Genomic DNA, 18002 nt, shown 5'->3' with positions numbered 1-18002 from the left:
GGCTGTTGTGCATAGAAAAAAATGTTCCTCCTGGTGCTGGAAGTCCTTGAAATCAGCAGCACAGAGCAGAAGGGGTATTGGATGCCTCCAAAATCCTGTGCTACAATTAATTCTTTTAGCTTGTTAATTCTGTGTAGCTTGTTGTTGGTTTTGTCCTTTTCTCTCTCTCTCTCTCTCTCTCTCTCTCTCTCTCTCTTTTTTTTTAATAGCATATGGACCTCGGGCTGGGTTTAAATTTCAAAACATTTATCAAGGAGATTAGATGGAAATAATTGAAACAATTAAAATTATTACTGTAAGAAGGAAGGTGTAAAGGAGTTTTACTAGTGCCTTGAGTCAGACGCTCTATTCATTGGATGCAGTTTTGTTCCCTGACAATATTGTGCGGAGGTGTTGATGCTGATAAAACAGCTGCTATATTCAATTTCCAGAGACCAGATAAATCAGTTTTGGTTTGTTTTTTTGTTTCCTGTTTTTTCTTCTTTGTTAGTGATTTATAAAGGGGTTGGTCTTCATATAGGATGAGGTTTTCAAAGCTGAATTGTTGCTCTGGATGCCGCATTGGAACTGGAGGGGAAACTAGTGTCCGAATCACCCAGACAACATCACAGGTTTCAGTGGTAGCTTGCCATTACGGTAACATCCTTTGGAAGGAGGGAATGATATAAAGTAAAGCAGAGGGAATGTGGACTACGGGTGAGTTTTTAGCTGGGTCTGTGGAGCTTAGGTTTTTAGTCCTGCTTTGTGAAATTACCTTCTCCTGGTGAAAAGACCTTCTCTTTCTGTGTCTGGTTCTGCGGTGTGAGCTCCAGCATGGGCCGTGGTGTTTGGCCTCGCTGCACCAGGTCTGCTGGCCGCAAGCACCCTTGCTCTCCCTTGCACAAGTGAAGAAGGTGGACTCTCTTGTTACGCTTTGACAAATTTTACCTTGCAGTCCAGCCAGCCTTCCTGATTCCCAGTAGCTGATGCAAACCTTTTTGTAGAGCCCCGATCATTCCCTGGATTTATGGTTCATATTTTCAGTGGCATGTGGTAGCAGGGCAAACAAATCAGGTTTTTGCAAGGATGCCAAAGCAATTTCTCCTCATTCTAGTTAGTGTGAGAAAAGGAGGATTTAGACGAAGCAATAACTGTACCTCCCTGTGTTTTGCCGCCTGTGCTACCTTGCCTGTCTGGGTCTTCTTTATGCATTGTTCAGAGTCCATCCTGTGCTTGATTTCCAGTTGTTGAGTAAATCATTCTCTCGGATACAGCCCAGGCCCTCTGATGTGAGAGCAAAGCTCTCTCTTTTCCTCTGCCCTCATGCTGTCTTGTCCTATTTGTCTTTCCGACTTTCTACCCCTTGTTTTCCAAGAGCTGTGCTTTTCAGGTCCCAACATTAGCACTTGACCTCTTTGCTCTTTGAGGATTTGTCACTCTTCAAACCTCAGGCTCCCTGCAGAGAAGTTGAAGTAAATTGCCTTCACTAAGGATGTGTGCAATGTATTTTCCTAAAGTGCTCTCGTTTGAAGAACAGCCTCCAAAATTTAATAGCTCTCCTTGCATGAGGAGGTAAAAGACCCATCCTTACTAGCATATGGCACACTGATGCTTTGTGATGTGTCAACTTTGTAAAAGCAAGCAGATTATATGGACCATTCCCCTAAATTGTCCCCGAGTTTGTTGAGATCACAGTTCCTCTTTAACTACATGAATGGCCGAATAACAGTGCCTTGGGTAGCTCTTCCACATCCACTTACCTACTCAAAAGGCCACAATTTGTTGCTGTGATGACTTTTTCTTCCAGAGAAATTGATTTTTACATGTGGCCCATTATAAACTGTCAATAGTTTATAAATAAACTGAGCCTTTCAAGAAAACCATAAAGCACTTAACATAATATTGTCCACTTGAGTAAATAACTAAATGTGTTCTTAGAGGAGCTTAGGAATGATTAGCAGACTCAGCAGCTCGGCCCTGAGGGCAACAGGATCCAGAGAGGAAAAGGCGGGTATTTTCTCCACTGCTACATCTAACAGAGGAGGTCCGACGATCTCAGGGGAGAAGTTGGTCGCTGGTGCCAGACTGTGAAGAACTGACTATTGCAGGGGCCAAATGTCCCAGTCATGTAATGAGCACGCAGCCGTGCCCAAGGCCGGTAGCGATGCTCGGGTGGCAGTCCCTGGTGTGCCTCTGTTACAGAGGAGGATGGAAGGTACCACCAGTCCCCTGGGAAAGTCATTCACTTTAATCTGTGTTTTGTGTCCTTTATTGATTTGCACGTTTCTCTTCCTTCTTGTACTCTTGCTGCTGTTAATGATCTCCATCAGTATGAGAGCACTGTAGGGGACCTCAGAGCCTGAAGTCTTTTCAAGCTTCTTGTGAGGAATCCATGTTTTAGCCATTTGTTTGGGTGTCCCTGGAGGAAGAGTAGTCCTTCTGCTCCCCTCTGTCAGCAAGTCTTGCTCTGGACTCAACATGTTGATCATGCCTCAATTGTGAAAACCTGGAGTAACTGCAGAGCAGTTGTGTTCAGTGTAAATAGGGCCAGGATGGTACCTTCTGCCCCTTTGGACTAAGCGTACTAGTCCTGCCTGGGGAGAGACTGCCTGGAGAGAGGTTTTTTTGCCCAAAGAACCAAGAGCTGAGATACTTTATCTCCTCTGGTTAACCCTAAAATGGTGAATAATGGTGCACATCGGCATCCAGTGATGTCAGCAGCGAAGTCACTAGAGCTGTGCTGACTTTGCACTAGCTGCAGGTTTGGCTCTTGCAAAAAAGCTGCCAGGCAATCTCAGTATGGGAATTGAAAGTCAGTGTTTGGAGGGTGACAGCTTTTCTAAGCACCAAATACTCTTGAAATGGAAGTTTTGCCAGAGCGAAGGCTTAATAGAGAAATGGAAGCCTTGGCCCAGTATTCTCCTTCCCATCCCACATGAAAACAGAGAAGGAACAGTACAGTGTGTTCTGGACCCACGGCGAGCCTGTGCCTGGTGTAAATCAGCCTTCGCTGCCGTCAGAGGGCCGGATCCTTGGCTGGGACCGAGGGGAATGAGGTCAGTGCAGCTTGCTGAGCTTACAGCACCAGGAGTTTCTCCTGCTGAGCACTGGGCAATGACAGCGTCAGAGGGTGTTTTGGAGGCTGCTAATCAGCAGATCCAAAAATCCAATAAAGTCCTTGCAGTAATTAAGAGAGGATGATCGCCATGTGTGTGTGAGAGCCAGAGCGAGGAGGGGGGACATCTTGCTGTCAGTGTAGGTTGAATTGAGCAAATCCTGTTCCTTCCAGGGGCTTGGGATGGGGTGAGGTTGAGCAGGGTGTGGGAAGGTCTTGGGAGTCACTGAAAATGAAACGAGCCCATCTTTATACTTGTCTCCAGTGTTCAGGTAGTGGTCGCTGTCTCCCTGCTTCCCAGGTGATTAAAAATGTGATAAGAATCGAGTCGGGGATTGAGGTTCTGCGCACACAAATGGGATGCAGAGCAATATCACCAGCTAAACCGATAAAGCTGGAAGGAGCTCAGCAGCTGATGCAGAGCGCTGAATAGCAAACCGGCCATCTTGCTGCTGTGGGGTGAGCAATTACCAGGAGCCACTTGCTGAAGTGAGGCCACAGCGTGGCAGTGCAGGGGAGCATCGAGGGTTCACAGCTCCAAAAAACATTAAAAAACATTTGTTTATCAGGCAGCCTGTTACAACACTAATAATCCCCTGCTTCACTGGCCCTTTCCACGCAGAAGTCTCCAGCCTCTTCCCAGACTTGGGAGGGAGGGTGTGATCGGTGGCAGTGGGGTCAGTAGTGAGGGAGGACCTGGCCATCATTTGTGAGGTCTCCTTTAGTCTGGGAGTGGGTCACTTAGGTGCAGATTTGGGAGGATACTTCATTAATTATCTGCTTAAATATGAATGCTGGCTTCGATGCTTTGCATTGTAAGGCATGTTGTTAATCCACCTCTCTTTTAGGCTGAGTTGTGCTGTCAGGTTTTTAATTGCTTGCTGTTTTTTGCTCTGCACCTCAGTTTCCTCCTCTGTGTTCTGGGCATAATAATTTCCTGGCAGGAGTCCCCACGGGGCAAGGCAGCAGTGATTCTGTACGTTACCACGGCACTGTGCTGTGACAACGTGAGGAGCAGTGCGTTGCCGCTGTTGTGTTACGGAGCCAGAGTGAAACGGGCAGGGCGGGAGGGGGATTTCCATCAGAAACCAACGAGCGTGTTGCGGGAGCCCCGTCGCCAGTGCGGGCTGAGGTGGGAGAGGGCTTGCAGGTGCCGAGTCCCAGTCGGGATTGGCGGGCATGCGATCCGAACGTGCAAGTCAAGAGACTTGCACTGAGTAATACGCTTGCACCTTATGGGTTTATGTTCCTAATAGAATGGAGACTATAGCCTGTAAATCTCCCGATCGTAACTCACAGCTAGCGACGCCAGAAAATCCAAGCTCATGGCTTTAAAATCATGAATTACAGAGCTTGGCTGTGTGGCTTTTATTAGCCAGGTTCTCCCAATGATCTAAATGTTCGGGTCACTCCATAGGTTTTGTCTGCTGCTGTAAAGTGAGAATGCAGGTCGAGTGCCGCATGAAGCACAGAAACCCAAGAGTGACTTCATCCTCTAATAACTCCTCTAGTTCTGTCTCCCAGGGAACCCCTTTGTATTCAATTAGCTAATGTGTGCCTAACACTTTGAAAATATAGAGTGCCATAGAATTGCTAAGTGTTGTTACTTAACAGCACATATTTAGTGGTTGCAGCCCTGTAGTAGAAGTCAGAAAATCTACACTGTAATTGCCTGGTGCTGCTGCAGAATTTGCTGTGATTTGAGCAAAGCCTGGGGATTTTTCCTCTGTAAAAGTTCATTAACTTTGGCTGCAGACCCTCAGGGCCTACTTTTTCTGAGATCTCATGAAACAGAATATTGACTTTTGGTGGGTGCTTTAAAAACCAGACCGAAAGAGGGGGAAGAATTCAGGCAGCCAGGATTGGTGTACCTGAAATTAGCCTTGGCATGATTTTTGATGGTCTTCTCTGTGCCTCAGGTTGCACTGGTTGGCATAAAGGAGCTGGACTGAGACAGAGGGCAAAGTGCTGGTCAACTATTGCAGTTGTTCCAGTGTAGGAGGGGAAAAAATCATTGGCAGTGGAATAGGAGGTAATGAGGGAGATGCTGTTTGCACCCATCTCTTTGATTCGCACTCTCTTGTGTTCACCAGGTACCCTGATCTTGCCTGAAAGTATGTGGTTACAAAACTGTATTTGTGCAGACGGAGGAGGCTAGCACAAGGCGCACCAGGGCTTGGAGTCTCCCATTAAACAGAATCTGCTGACAGGTGTGAGTTATTTTCCTAATGGCTCCTTGCTCTTAGGGTGTTGGAAAGCTATCTTCTAGCCTGCAAAAGTACCAGCCAGCACTGCAGATAAGGAAGAATAACTACATGAGGACAGGAGGGGAGAGGAAAGGCGGCCGTGAAACTATTCTGTGTAAGCACTAGCCCCACCAGCTTTGTCTAGCAGTCAAGGCAAGGTCAGGTATGTATACCATAGTTGTGCTCAGACTGTTTAAAATTTTTCCTAGCTTAGGCAAAAGTCAGCTTCAGTACGTCTCAATGAGAAGTCCTTGGATCTGACACCAAATCCCTGTGCACCCGCTACAGAGCCATTCACGTCTCTGAGTCTCGCTTCTCAAATATGAACAGTATTTCTCTACCTCAGTCTGATCTTTGAAAAGGTAAACGCGTTAACACTTGCACGCGAACACATGGTGAGAGGAGCCATCTGAGAGCATCTCCAAGAGCAGGGTTTTCCACCCCTTTTCCTGACCACGCTCGCCTCTTGCCAGGCAGCATCAGAGGCTCAGCCGTCGCTTGCCATCGGGAGGGCAGGGCAGGGCAGGAGGTAGGAGCAGGGCTGACGGATGGGGCATCAGGCTTTGGGAATCAGCCGAGTGGTGCAGCCCTTGAATGGCAAATGAGTTTGTGTTTGCAAAACCTGGGTCTGGAAATGTCAAGCGTGGCGAATGACCATGTAGGAAAGAAAAAAAAAAAAAAACAGGGACAGAAGCTGAGCCGGCAGCTACTGAAGTATCCGGATGCTCTCACCCCTTTGCCCTCCGTGGCAAGCCTGACCTTACCAAATCTCTCTTATCCCATTGCAAATGAAGTGTGACCCCCAAGGATGGTTTATCTCCATCTCATTGCGTAGGCACTCATGGCTCATTTACTTGCTTCTGACCTGGGCCCGCAGCATGCTCTTGTGCACGTCTGATGGAAAAGCATTTAAAGGCAGAGGGTTGGAGCTGGAGCTGAGGGAAGGGACAGGGAGCAATGGAGGGAAAGGGTCGCGTACAGGCCACGCCATCCCCGTGTATTACAGAGGTGGATGCTTTATGAGCACGACAGCAACAGAAATGGGGTTTTCTGCAGCTGGAGGCTTGCCTAGAAAAAGACAGATATGGAGAGCACTGGTTGCAGAAAAAGACCGAAGCTTGCAATGACCAGCCACCACTAATGGGAGCTAGGAGAAAGCTGCTGTTAACATTTGAACCAGAGCAAATTGTTGACTCCGGGGGGAGCGTGCCTGGGTCTGCCTGCGATCGCTTTGTCAGGCGGCGAGCCCCAGCAGCTGCCTTCCTCCTTGACAGGGTGTGGGAATTTCCCCAGGGAAATTGGGCTGATGCGGGCAAGGGTCCATCCCAAAAGCTGCGCCGGGAGCTGGGCCAGGGGCTGGGACTGACCTCATCACTCAGCCAGTCCAAGGAGACTCTACTCGTGGGCTCAGCCTCGCGACTGCTACGTGACCGGGGCTAATTGCATCTCTGCCTCGGTTTCCTCCATGTGAACTGAGACCAGTGGGGCTCATTCCCTTACCCTGGCATTGCTAATTTGAGGAGTAGAGTATAACAAACCTGCCAGGGCCTGAGCAACCTCAAAAGCTTAGAAGTATTTTCAGGGGAGAAAAGGCATAATAAATAAAGGCACTAATTTCAGCTGCCTTGGGATTGGGGCCGTCATTGAGACTGAAGCCTTGGACTCTGTGGCTGTTTTGGTACATAACATCTCATTTTCCCTCTGCTATAACAAAGCCAAGAGGGCAGTCGGGCAGCTGCTCGTGTTGTGCCCCGTGCAATTTGCCTCCCGGCTCTGGCTGGGGGGAGGTGGTATTTTGCTGGGGCTGAACATGTCTCCTGCTGCTCTGCTTGCATCCAGGATCTCCTCGGGCCCAGGTCCTCATTAGCCATCTGCCCTCATTGCGCGGGCTGACAGGATGCCGTGGGTAAATGGATAGCCTGTCAGGAAGGCAGGAGGATAATATCATTCAAATGAATCAATAGTTCACAGGCAGTTTCATGTTACCTAACGTTAATGTGGTTGTGTCCAAAATGCACTTAATCCTGTGTCTGATCACATTCTCGTGGGAGTTTGCTGTGCTGGAATAGTCTTGTAACTCCATGTTTCGGAGATTTACAGACATTGTTCCTACGTGCACGCATACGCAGGAAAGATAAAAAATGACTTGACTCACTGAGATCTCATAGTCCACAGAGCCAAAAGACATTCGTATTAGTGATGGAAGAGAATGGGTATCCAGCAGTTTCTGAAACTATTACTCCCACCTTCTCACTCCATTTTAGCAATTAGCAAAAGAGAAATTAGTGAGGAAGGCACCATTATTTCCTTCTAATAGGACAAGGAGGGCTGGACTTTTCTCCAGGAAACTGGCTTTGTCGTGTAACTGCTTCCATTGACATGAGCAGCAAAATAGACCTCTCCCTTTTTGCTTTTACTTTTCTTTTATACAGTCATTTTTATACGTCCTACCACTTTGCTCTTCAGAAATGCAAGAGGATGGGCCCCACACCAAAACCCACAGTCAAAGCACCTTCCCACCCTCCACAGGGACATTAGGATGTCCTGTGACTGGCATCTCCTCCTGGTACCTGGTGGCACGAAGGAGCAGGGCAGGATTGCCCTGTGGGGAGGAACTGATTTAATTTTAACAGTTTAAACTTTGTATCACTGAATTGGATAAGGTGGTGGTAGAGCAGCTTCACTCAGCAGATGATGTTTGCCACCCAGGCTGGGGTCCAGTTCAGAGCACTCTCAGAGGAAATTAAAAATAGTAAAGAAAGGGCATTAATTTCTCTCCAGACATGGGTCTCCACAGTCTGGTGGTCTTGGCGGCCTGGGGATCCCTCCTGCCCCGGGTTTGGACGGTCAACCATTGCCCGTGTGTTTGCGCTACCCGGGGCTCTCGGCCGTAGCGATCCCCGGGCACAGCAGTGTTTTCATGGGGAACACAGCAGGGATCTGTTTCTGGGAGTGCCTTGGAGAGAGCGTTGCTTGGGAAGTGTAAATCTGCTAAGGAGCTCTGTGCTCTGGACCTCCCACAACAGAGCTGACCTTCTTTGGCCAGTTATAGCAGGTTACTGGCTTCATCTGAAAAATATCACCCACCTCCCTGCCTCCGCTGTAACCTCTGTGTTACAGGGAACCTCCTGCCAGAAGAGTTGGTTTCTAAGCCGCAAAGAATAACACCACACTCAGGTGTGGTTGGCAGAAACCACGGCTCAGAAATTAGAAGTTCCCAGAACCTGCTTTGGAGGGGTTTTGGTCTTTTTGTGGAACTTGCCCAATAAAGTACTGGACTTGGCTGTATCTTCATTAAAAGCCTGAGACAGGCAGCCCGCTGAGTCGAGCCGTAGTTAGCACCCAGGCTCTTCCTTACCAGCCGGTGGGTGGATTTCAGCCCCAACTTGGAGGTGGTAGGTTCCACATGCAGGTTCTTGTAGCTGCGTGGTCCCGTCTTCTCTTCAATGGTATTGAGTGGTTCTGAAGATTTCGGTGCCTGTTTTTTTCCCTAATCCTGTTTTCTGTTTCGGGCTACTTTAGGAGTTTTCCCTCCAGCGCCTGGACAGCCTGCTGGACGACCGAGTCAACATCCTGGGATTTTCCATTTTCAACCAGTCTCACGCTTTCTTCCAAGAGTTTGTCCAGAGCCTCAACCAGTCCTGGCAGGAGAACTGCGATCACGCTCCTTTTACTGGGCCAGCAGTAAGTAAAATTCATTCCCATCGTCCACAACCTCCCTGAGTCAGAAGCTCCTATAGTCCATCAGGAAAACCTCTTGAAAAGAGCTGCAGGCTGGTTCTGGGAAGATCCTGGCAACGCAGTGTGAGTGAAGACCATGCAGTGGTAGAAACTCTGGTCTCAGATATATGGGTGCATGGTATTGACTAATTGTTTAATCCAGGTAACCCCTCTGCTAAAGAGCTGGGCTGTCACCAGGCTGCTGTCATACTGCTGTACCTTGGATTGGCTTTCATGGTTGTCGGTCTTGGGGAGATGGTGGTCCAGGAATGGGAAGAATGAACCAGACAGAGCACCTTAGTTAAATAGGTAGGAGGGGACTTGGGGTGTCAAGCTGTGATTTACAGGGGAGCTTCCTGATCTGGAGAATACTAAGGCAATCCTGAAAGCCTGTGGTCAGCCAAAGGGACCTTGGGGAACCATGAGGGTTTAAAGCTTTAGAGGGCTTGTCTGTACTTGAATGGCTGTACAGCTTTAAATTCCAGCCTAATCTTAATTTGAATTATATTTAATATGTGAGTGCAGGGGATGATGCAGCCTTGATTCAGTGTCTCCCTTGTGAAATTTGTCCCTGTGTATTTACCTCTAGGAAAATGGCTTGAGGAAGAGGGAGCCTGGATGCAAATAGCATAGAAAGGGCTGGGCTTAGGCAGATGCCAAGGGGCTGTGTGATGTTGTGTGCTCTAACGTCTCCCCGATGAGTGTGCAGATCAGCACCGAAATCTTCCCTAGGGACTCTTCATAACTGGGAAGGTTTGCAAAGCAGATTTGCCAAATCAGGGATGCAGGGGGCCGTGGCTGGAGCTGGGGGAGGGCAGAGAGAAAATGCCATCAGTGGAACCCTTTGCATAATTTTTAATGAACTCAGAGTCCCCTTGACAAGCTGAGGCAGCTGTGTACTGCTGAAAACCTCCTTATTATCACTACAAAGTGATCTTAAGCCGGCAAAATAAGGAGCTTTCTGCCCTTTGTGCCCACATCCTATTGGCTTGACATGGAGCTCAGGCCATGGTTAGTACGTGCCTGGGCCCATCCTGCTCTCCCTCCTCCCAGCCCTCCTGGGTGGAGGCGGCTGCAGTGAGCTTGCCGTCTGCCCTACTAAATCTCTATAGATTGCTACCAGGAAGCTTTCTATTTGGATGACAGTTGCAGGGACTGTTCACAGGCATTAAAAATAAATTTCCTTCTAATAGTACAAACAGAAGACAGTAGGAACAGGAGCATTGCAGGTGCGATGAGGAAATAAGTGTCCTCACTGCGCTTCTTACCCTGTGTTGTCTTGAACAACTAGCAAAATCTGTAGGTAAAAGGATGCAAGAGTATGCCCCATTGCAGCACTTTTTTTTTTGAAACAGCGAAGGAGTTCAGGCCTGAATGGAGCTGTTTGCTTTGTGAGCCTGAGCCTACACCACCCATCAGTGTAATATTAAGCCAGCTGGATGCTCCTTTCATTCATTCATAAAGCACAATCAGCCATACAACAGGCTTCCTCCCGAGGACGTGCCTAGAGGGAGGGTGCTCGGCCATGCTGCATCGCCCTGATCTAAACCGCTCCAGCCCTGCTGTCATTAGGGGACCTTCCTGGGGGCTGCAGTGGCTTGCCAAGCAGCTGCTGTGCGGCTGCTCTTGGCTGTGCTGGGTAGCTCCCCTTGTGCTAGGTGGTGGTCAGCTGCTCAAGAGGGACTGCTATTCCTGGTGCACAAATGGGAAACTGAGGCATGGAAGGGAAGTGACTTTTCCCATTATATCGGAGTCAGGGAGTCTACAGCATGATTGGAAAATGGGTTCAGTTCTCCCGAACCCTAGTGTAGAGTTGTAACCAAAAGACGATTTCTTTCTGATGATGCGAAGGTTCACTCTACGTTTGTAGCAAGGCTCCCATCAGCAATATGCCATGTCCCAGGTGATGAGAAAAGTGCCTTGCTGCGGGTGGTGAAGATACAGAGTAGAGATGAAGTGAAATATTCCCAGGCAGGGCACGTGTTTCCTCTTCCGTGTCTGCAAGAGAAATCCAGTACCATTTTGCCTTTCATTGTCTCTGCTGTTGGAAATCTGGCAGGTCTCATCTCCCAGAGAGCATCTCTCTGTGTAAGAACTTCCCTTTTTAGTCCTGGGAAGCACTTATCTCGTGGGATAGCTCATACTAAATAGAGAAAAGGAGGCTCAACAGCTGGAAGTGACAGGAGGGAGGTTTCCTGTGAGCTGCAAAATCCCAGGGCTTTCTTGCTAGAGCTGAGAAAGCATCTGAGGAAGGAGGAGGGAGCTGCTTGCTCTAATGCCATTCTCATTAATCACATTGCAAAGAAAGGAAATCAGAGAAAATCATTCAAATTACAGATGGCTAGATTAGGTAATTAGAATTTAGGCTAAAACAGATGTTTGTAATTAAGTGTTTATGTCATTGAGTAAAATCCAGATTGTAAAGTCTATTTCACAGGATTTTAATGGTTTTAATTCTCTGTGTTATGTTTGGGGGCAAAGATACAGATGATAATATTTTAGGAAGAAAAGAAAAAAAAAACCACATGGCAAAACCCAGACTAGCCAAACCTGTTCATATTTCCCTGGAGATCAGTTTACCTTTAAACATGGCCTTTATGTGGGAGATTTCTGTAAATAAAAAATAAAGTGGGATCTTCCACTCAGCCATGCTTAACCTGCTGTTAGTTTCTAGAGGGGTAGATCTGGTGTTGGGAGGAAGGTGTGCTGCATCCAGCAAGGAGCTCTAGCGTACCGAGGTAGAGCTCGGGCACCATCCCTGCTCCCGAGGCGCAGGGCATCAGACAGCGATAGTTGTCTTAAAGACACTGTTGGGAATGGTCCTGCCAGCTGATGTGCACAAGGGCTGGAGATCTGTTTCTTGCCCCTTTCTAGCTGGCGAGTTGTTCCCAGGGCTTTGTGTCACAGTTTTGTACCCTGCAACACCTCCTTAGCCCTCGGGTACAGCTTTTCCTCGTGCAGCTGACCAGCGTGCCAAGGGGAACGGAGCAGCGCGCCTGTCTGCCTGGGCCACCATCTGCTCCCTTTTCTGGAGCCTTGTTCTGATGAGGCATCAGTCAAGTGGCAATTTTTATCAGCAACTTTCATTGTCAAGAATTAGGCTTTAGGGATAGAGGGAAGGCCCCCACGACCCATGAACCTGCGAGTGGAGGACCATCACTGAGCTTACCAAGCCTTTCACATCCAGCCTGTCACAGAGCTCTTAACATTGCAGCGATGATACAAAAACAACAGGGATCTGCACAAATCAGATGATGCACGCAAGGAAGAGAATCAATTTGTTAACAGGCAAATTGGCTTTTTGTGACAGAGTGACAAAGCTGCGGTTTAAAATGAGAACATAAAAGCAGTGAGAGATTTTATAGGCGACATGAAGAAAGTTGAGACGATGTACGTGAGAGCAGTGACAGATCCCCTTTGCTGAATCTGCCCAGAGGAAGTTAAAAAGGTGCTGCCTCCGGCTCTCGCTCCACTCCTCTGCTGAAGGTTATGGCCCCAAGGCACGAGAGACCATGTTGCTGCTCTGCATCTGTTCCAGTGCAAAGTCAAGCAGCTTCACTTACTGCACCGCTAACTTACATGAGCCTGCAGGAAAGCGGAGTGGATGTGCTAAAATGACCCAGTGCTCATCTGAACTTTCTGGGCTGCAGGAGATAGCTGCAAGCAGTGAGCTTGTGTTAACCCTCCCAGTTGACCTTGTGAGAAGACACTTGCCTACCTACGAAAGCCAGAGAGACCAAAGAACCCAGAGGAGCTGCTGCACTCCAATGCTATGTAATCGTGAATGGTTTCCTCCACAGAGCCTGCATCCCAAATTACCTTGCTGTGTTGAAGATGATTTATTAGCGTTACTGAGTGAATGGTGGCAGAGGGAGATGGCCCTTGGGTAGGTGGTGTAGGGCAACAGAGCAAATGCTGCATTGGGTTGAGGTGAGAGCGGCAGCGCTGCTGACGGGGCGTTGCAGGTGGCGGGGAGCAGGACGGTCCCACACCACTGACCACAGGAAGGTGTGGAGTGCCTTAGAGGGTTTTGATACCAGAGGAGCAGAGGAAGGAATAGAGTGAAGGCCATGAACCTTCTGGTCTGAGTCCTGGTGGCTGCTCAAGAGATACCGAAGGGGGAATCAGGGTAGGTGTTTAAAAGGAGGGGCATGGGTCTGTTTACTTGCATGTTGCTGTGTGGCCAGGCTCCCGTGTGGCCAGGTGCTATGCCCCAGGGCCCACAAAATTGAGAGGCTGGCATAGGAGCCTGGTTTTGAGCCCAGTGGGGCAGGGAATGGCTGGCATAAATGATAAGCAGGATCAGAAATGGAAATGCGGTGCTTCTGAGGAAAGCTGTGATTTTTTTTTTTTTTTTTTAAAGGAAAGAGTTATGTTGAGAGTATGGGAGGGACTCCCACTGCCTACCAAGAGGACTTGATCCTGTGCATCACAACCCCCTCCCCAATCCCTAAATTGCTTGAAATCATAAGGGGGCTGCCAGAAATCCTAACAAATTGTTCGAGGCTAAGGAGTAAAATATTCCAATCAATAATGTCAAATGCTTCACTAAGATCTACAAGTCTCTTGCTCACCAGCTAATAAGAGATCATTAACTGCTCAGGGAAAATGGAAATGAAAACCTAACAGGAGACAATTAAAAATCCTGGGACAATATTCTGATTTGGTATGAGATGGTGAAACTTTGGGGTCACAGGGGTTGCGTTTGCTCTTGTAACATTTTCGTTTGGCAGCTCGTATTAATACAGTTCCTGATTCAGGAAAGCACTTGCTAATTGTGTATGGTATCCTGTAACCTGAATGGGATTCAGTCCACAGTTAAAATTAGGTATATGCTAAAGAGCTTCATGGAACAGGGGCTGAGGACAGGACAGGCTGGAGAGGTCCTATTAGGAAAGGAACTTGTACTGAAGGTAAAAAAGAAAGGTAGGGAGAAAGATACACAGGCTCCCTTAAGAAGCTCTGGAACATGCTTCCCAGGAAGGGAATGTTTAGGTCAGATGTGAATACTAAGCAAAAAAACTTACGCCCGAACAGAAGGGAAGAAGTGCAGGAGAGAGGCTTGCTGCTGTTGCAAAGAGAACTGTGGTATCCCATAGCTGAGGCAGGGTAGGAAACAGGATGCCCGGTTTCTGTTCCCACTCTGCCACCAATTCCTTCTGTGTCCTCAGACCGCTCAGCTCCTCTGGCGTTACAGTTTACCTCCTGCAAAACAGCTGTAATAAAACTTCATAGCTCTGGAGCCAGTCACTCCTCATTATTAGCAGAAAGCTCTCAACATATATGAGCAAAGGTGCTGGCCGTTGCAGGGGAGAAGGGTCAGATGCAAGACTGACAGATGCCAGTTAAGTTGTTCAGTGCTCACTGGAGAGTCCCCGGAAGCTATTTGTGTAAGATGGATTAAACATGTACGTGCAGGAGGAATGTAACAGAGCAAATGTGAGTCTGTACCAGGGTTGGAAAAGTAAGGGATTACTGGTGCTGTTAGATTGGTGTTTGGGGTTTTGCTAGCATTAGGCTGGAATCATGCGTCTTAACTCATGCCAACTTGTACGTTTTAAGGTTTTGTGCTGCTTGTTAACTGCCTAATCCTGGGCCATTGTGGTCAATGAGGTCTTACCACTGATCTGAGTAAGATCAAGCAGGGTTAAGTCTGGCTTACTTTGTTCCAATTAGTAATGCAGTTGAAGCCAAAGGTTTGTTGAGATGATTGAACTGGGCGAGATTGTCCCTGCAGGGCCACTGGCAGAAATGAATAAACCTAATCGGGCTTCAGGAGGAATAGGGGATGTGGATACTGCTGAAGTGCCGTAAGTCACAGAGTAAGGTGGGGGAAAGGAGCCCCAGGCTAGAGACTGAGCCTGTTGCCAGGAGCTGGGATGGTAAGAGGATGCTCTCGGAAGTAGCCATGAGGAAAATGTAGCCTTGATAGTAATGAGCTGCAACGGCTTAATTCCAGCAGAGTCAGGAGGTGACAATAATTAAAAGTGAAATCTTAGTCACAACAGTGAACACAAGAGAGCAAATGGCTGATTATTAACTAGATCAAAAACATTGAAATGGTTGTGCATGGGCGAAAAACACGGTTTGTGAGGCTTGATGGACAAAGAAATCCGATTAAAGGCAAACAAAGCAAAGATGAGAAGGAGAGGGGACGAGCTCTGTGATTCTGGACATTGCTTCAGCAATGCCATTACAGAGCAGGTAACATCCAGCAGGAAACTGGAGGCTGTAGCAAGGGACTAAATGATCTCTATGGGCTCTGAAAGCCAAGACTTAGTTGTTTGAGAAGCAGATCTAGCAAAACCTCTTTTCTTGTGAATCTGCCTTTCATAGCAGTGGTTAAAGAAGGACTCTGGTGCCTAATGAAGGCTGAAGCAACACAGTCATCTTGTCTTCTGTGGGTGCAGGCACAAGATCTTTACTCTGCCCAGCTGCCTACAAACCTGATGCTCTCAGGAGCGTTCCCCCTGGCCAACAGATTAATCAGGGGTCACCAAAGCACCAAAAAACCACAGCTTGATTAAAAAGGGTTAGAAGCCCTGAGGAACAAGCAAGCAGAGACATAAAGGGTAAGGAAGCAAGCAAGAAGAGAAAGAGACACGTAACAGACTGGGAGTGGGACTGGGGCTGGCAAAGGGATTACACTTACCCCAGTGATGCCTACACAGGCACAGCAGTTCAGGGATACTATTGCTTTTGTCTCCCTGTCCTCGGATGGGTGCAGATGGGGTGCAGGGTATTGCTGGAGCAGAATGGTGGGCAAGCAGGGCTTGCTGTCTGCACGGAGGAGGCCAAGGAGTCTGCTCCTTTCTGATCCCCAGTGAGGCTGTGGATAGAGCGCTCTCCTGCTTGCTGCAAGGTCCTGAAGGTGCAGCAGGAGGCTCGATTTTTGTCTTCCCATCTCAATTTTTTTCTTCCGTTTCCCCACAGCTCTCTTCTGCCCTGCTGTTCGATGCTGTGTATGCTGTGGTGACTGCCGTGCAGGAGCTGAACCGGAGCCAGGAGATTGGTGTGAAGCCCCTGTCCTGTGGCTCTGCCCAGATCTGGCAGCACGGCACCAGCCTGATGAACTACCTGAGAATGGTGAGAAGGGACTGAAGTTTGCCGGTGTGTTAGGAGCTAATGCTCGTCACTGCCGGAAGCAAAAGACGTGTATGTACATGTCTGTGGTGCTGGCACAGTTCTCAAGCACAGTGTCAGTCTGTTTGAAGGTGGCACTGGGAATCAAAAGAAAGGAGATCTGAGGGCTGGTTTGTCACTGGCCTTGGAACGACATGAAACTCTCCATTTTTCAGGCTTTGCTGCAGAAAAACTGGAATTCAATGATATTTTTTTTAAAGTATGAATGTTTCTAAGTGATTTGAGCTCTGTTTTGAGTGAACTTGAGTTGATATAAGGTCATGTAATACAATCGCTTAGAGCTCAGTGGCAAGAGGTGAGTTTCCCTGTGAAGGGGTTTGGGCTTCTTTGAACCCAAAAGTGTGGTTGCTGGAACCGATCAAGCCTAGTTCTGGCACAAGAACAGATCCTGAAATTTCAGCCTTGTGAAATAGTTGGAGTTTGTCAATGTGATTCCTCCGAGCTGAGCTTGACCATACAGAAGCAGCATGTTTTCTGAGTCTGTTTGGAGTGCAAGTGAAATGTCATGAGATTTTTTTTTTTTCCCCCCGCAAAGGAAGGCTCAGCTGAACCTGAACCTTGTGCCACTTTGGTCCATGCATGTGAACCCTACTTTAAATCTCACCCTTAGTCAGAGACAGCAGAACTCCAGCTTCCCTTGGCTCTGCTACTAGGAGGCCCAGTAGCTTGCCCTTGTTACTGAAGAGGTGCTCCAGCAGCAAGTGAACAGTGGTTAATCTGCACAGTGAGGCTAGAGACTCATCCTGGCTCCGTTGCAACATGCTCTTGTGTTAAATGCCGGCCTGATGCAGTGAAACAGCATGTAATGGTTTGTGGAGGAATCCCCAGCTAGTGATTCGGTGTGGTACGGCGAAAAGCTCCTGCCTGCCGCAGAGCAGCGCAGCGTTAGCCTTGGGATGGAGGGAGGTGGCGAGGGGCTGCGGAGGGGGTTGTTCCAAAGCAGCTGGTGCAAAGAAATTTGGGGAGCCCTGCACCTCGCGCTGCTGATTCTCCTCCTCCCCTCCACGTCTCTCAGTGCTACCCTAGCCAGACTCCGAAAGCACTTAGGATTGAGACATGAGGATTGCATTGCTGTTGCTGCTGGGAGGGCAGATGGCCGGTGTGCGGGACGAGCAGCCGCCACCCCCGGCTCTGCTGCAGGCATTGGGGTGAGCCGCCTCGATGGGCGCTGTAACTGATTCTCTCTTGGACAGGTAGAATTGGAAGGTCTCACCGGCCACATCGAATTCAACAGCAAAGGTCAGCGATCCAACTACGCCCTGAAAATCCTGCAGCACACGCGCAACGGCTTCCGGCAGGTACGAGCAGCCGTGCTGCCCGGGGGAGGGTGCCCAGGGACGGTCTGCGCGTAGCCTGGCGAGGGCTTGGCTCAGGCTGCTGCTGCGGGGCGAAGGGGGTTGCAGACACCCCTTCTTTGCAAGAGGAGGTGTTCAGCAAGCCACAAGCGCAGCATGGATGTCACAGTAGCTCTCACTGGGCCTGGGTTGGCAAACACACCGTGTTTCACTTCATCAAGAGCGTGTCTTGAGATAATTTAGATTTGCCTTAATGTATCAGGCCCCGGAGGTGGTGATGTTAAAGCCAATATCTGTCCTGTCACAGTAACCCTCCTGTGCAGGCGATAATGCAGGGCATAAAGTGTGTGCTAGATACAAGCTCACACTCAAGATCCTTTTGTTCCTAAGCCTGTGGAGACACGTGTACTCAAAATTATTTGGATGGGGAAAAATGGCAGCATTTCCCATGAAACGGGCAAAAAAGGGTACTATGAACCTTTCCAAACGACTGCTTCTGGAAGG

General features: G+C 48.6%; 1 protein-coding gene across 2 annotated transcripts in view; it reads left to right on the top strand.

The window, feature by feature from the left end:
- The window catches only part of GRIK4 (glutamate ionotropic receptor kainate type subunit 4), a 142163-nt gene that overhangs the window by 83050 nt on the left and 41111 nt on the right, over positions 1 to 18002 (top strand). For both annotated transcript variants that reach the window (XR_012045900.1, XM_072884468.1), the window contains exons 7-9: positions 8863 to 9024; positions 15994 to 16146; positions 17397 to 17501. Coding sequence is in view for 1 of the 2 variants with exons in the window: in XM_072884468.1 (XP_072740569.1) it covers positions 8863 to 9024; positions 15994 to 16146; positions 17397 to 17501 (420 nt within the window). In the remaining variant the exon portion in view is untranslated. The remainder of the gene's footprint in view (positions 1 to 8862; positions 9025 to 15993; positions 16147 to 17396; positions 17502 to 18002) is intronic.

Source organism: Ciconia boyciana, chromosome 20 (assembly GCF_034638445.1).
Source record: "Ciconia boyciana chromosome 20, ASM3463844v1, whole genome shotgun sequence".
Classification (NCBI taxonomy): Eukaryota; Metazoa; Chordata; class Aves; order Ciconiiformes; family Ciconiidae; genus Ciconia; species Ciconia boyciana.
This window is presented reverse-complemented; position numbering and strand designations above follow the sequence as displayed.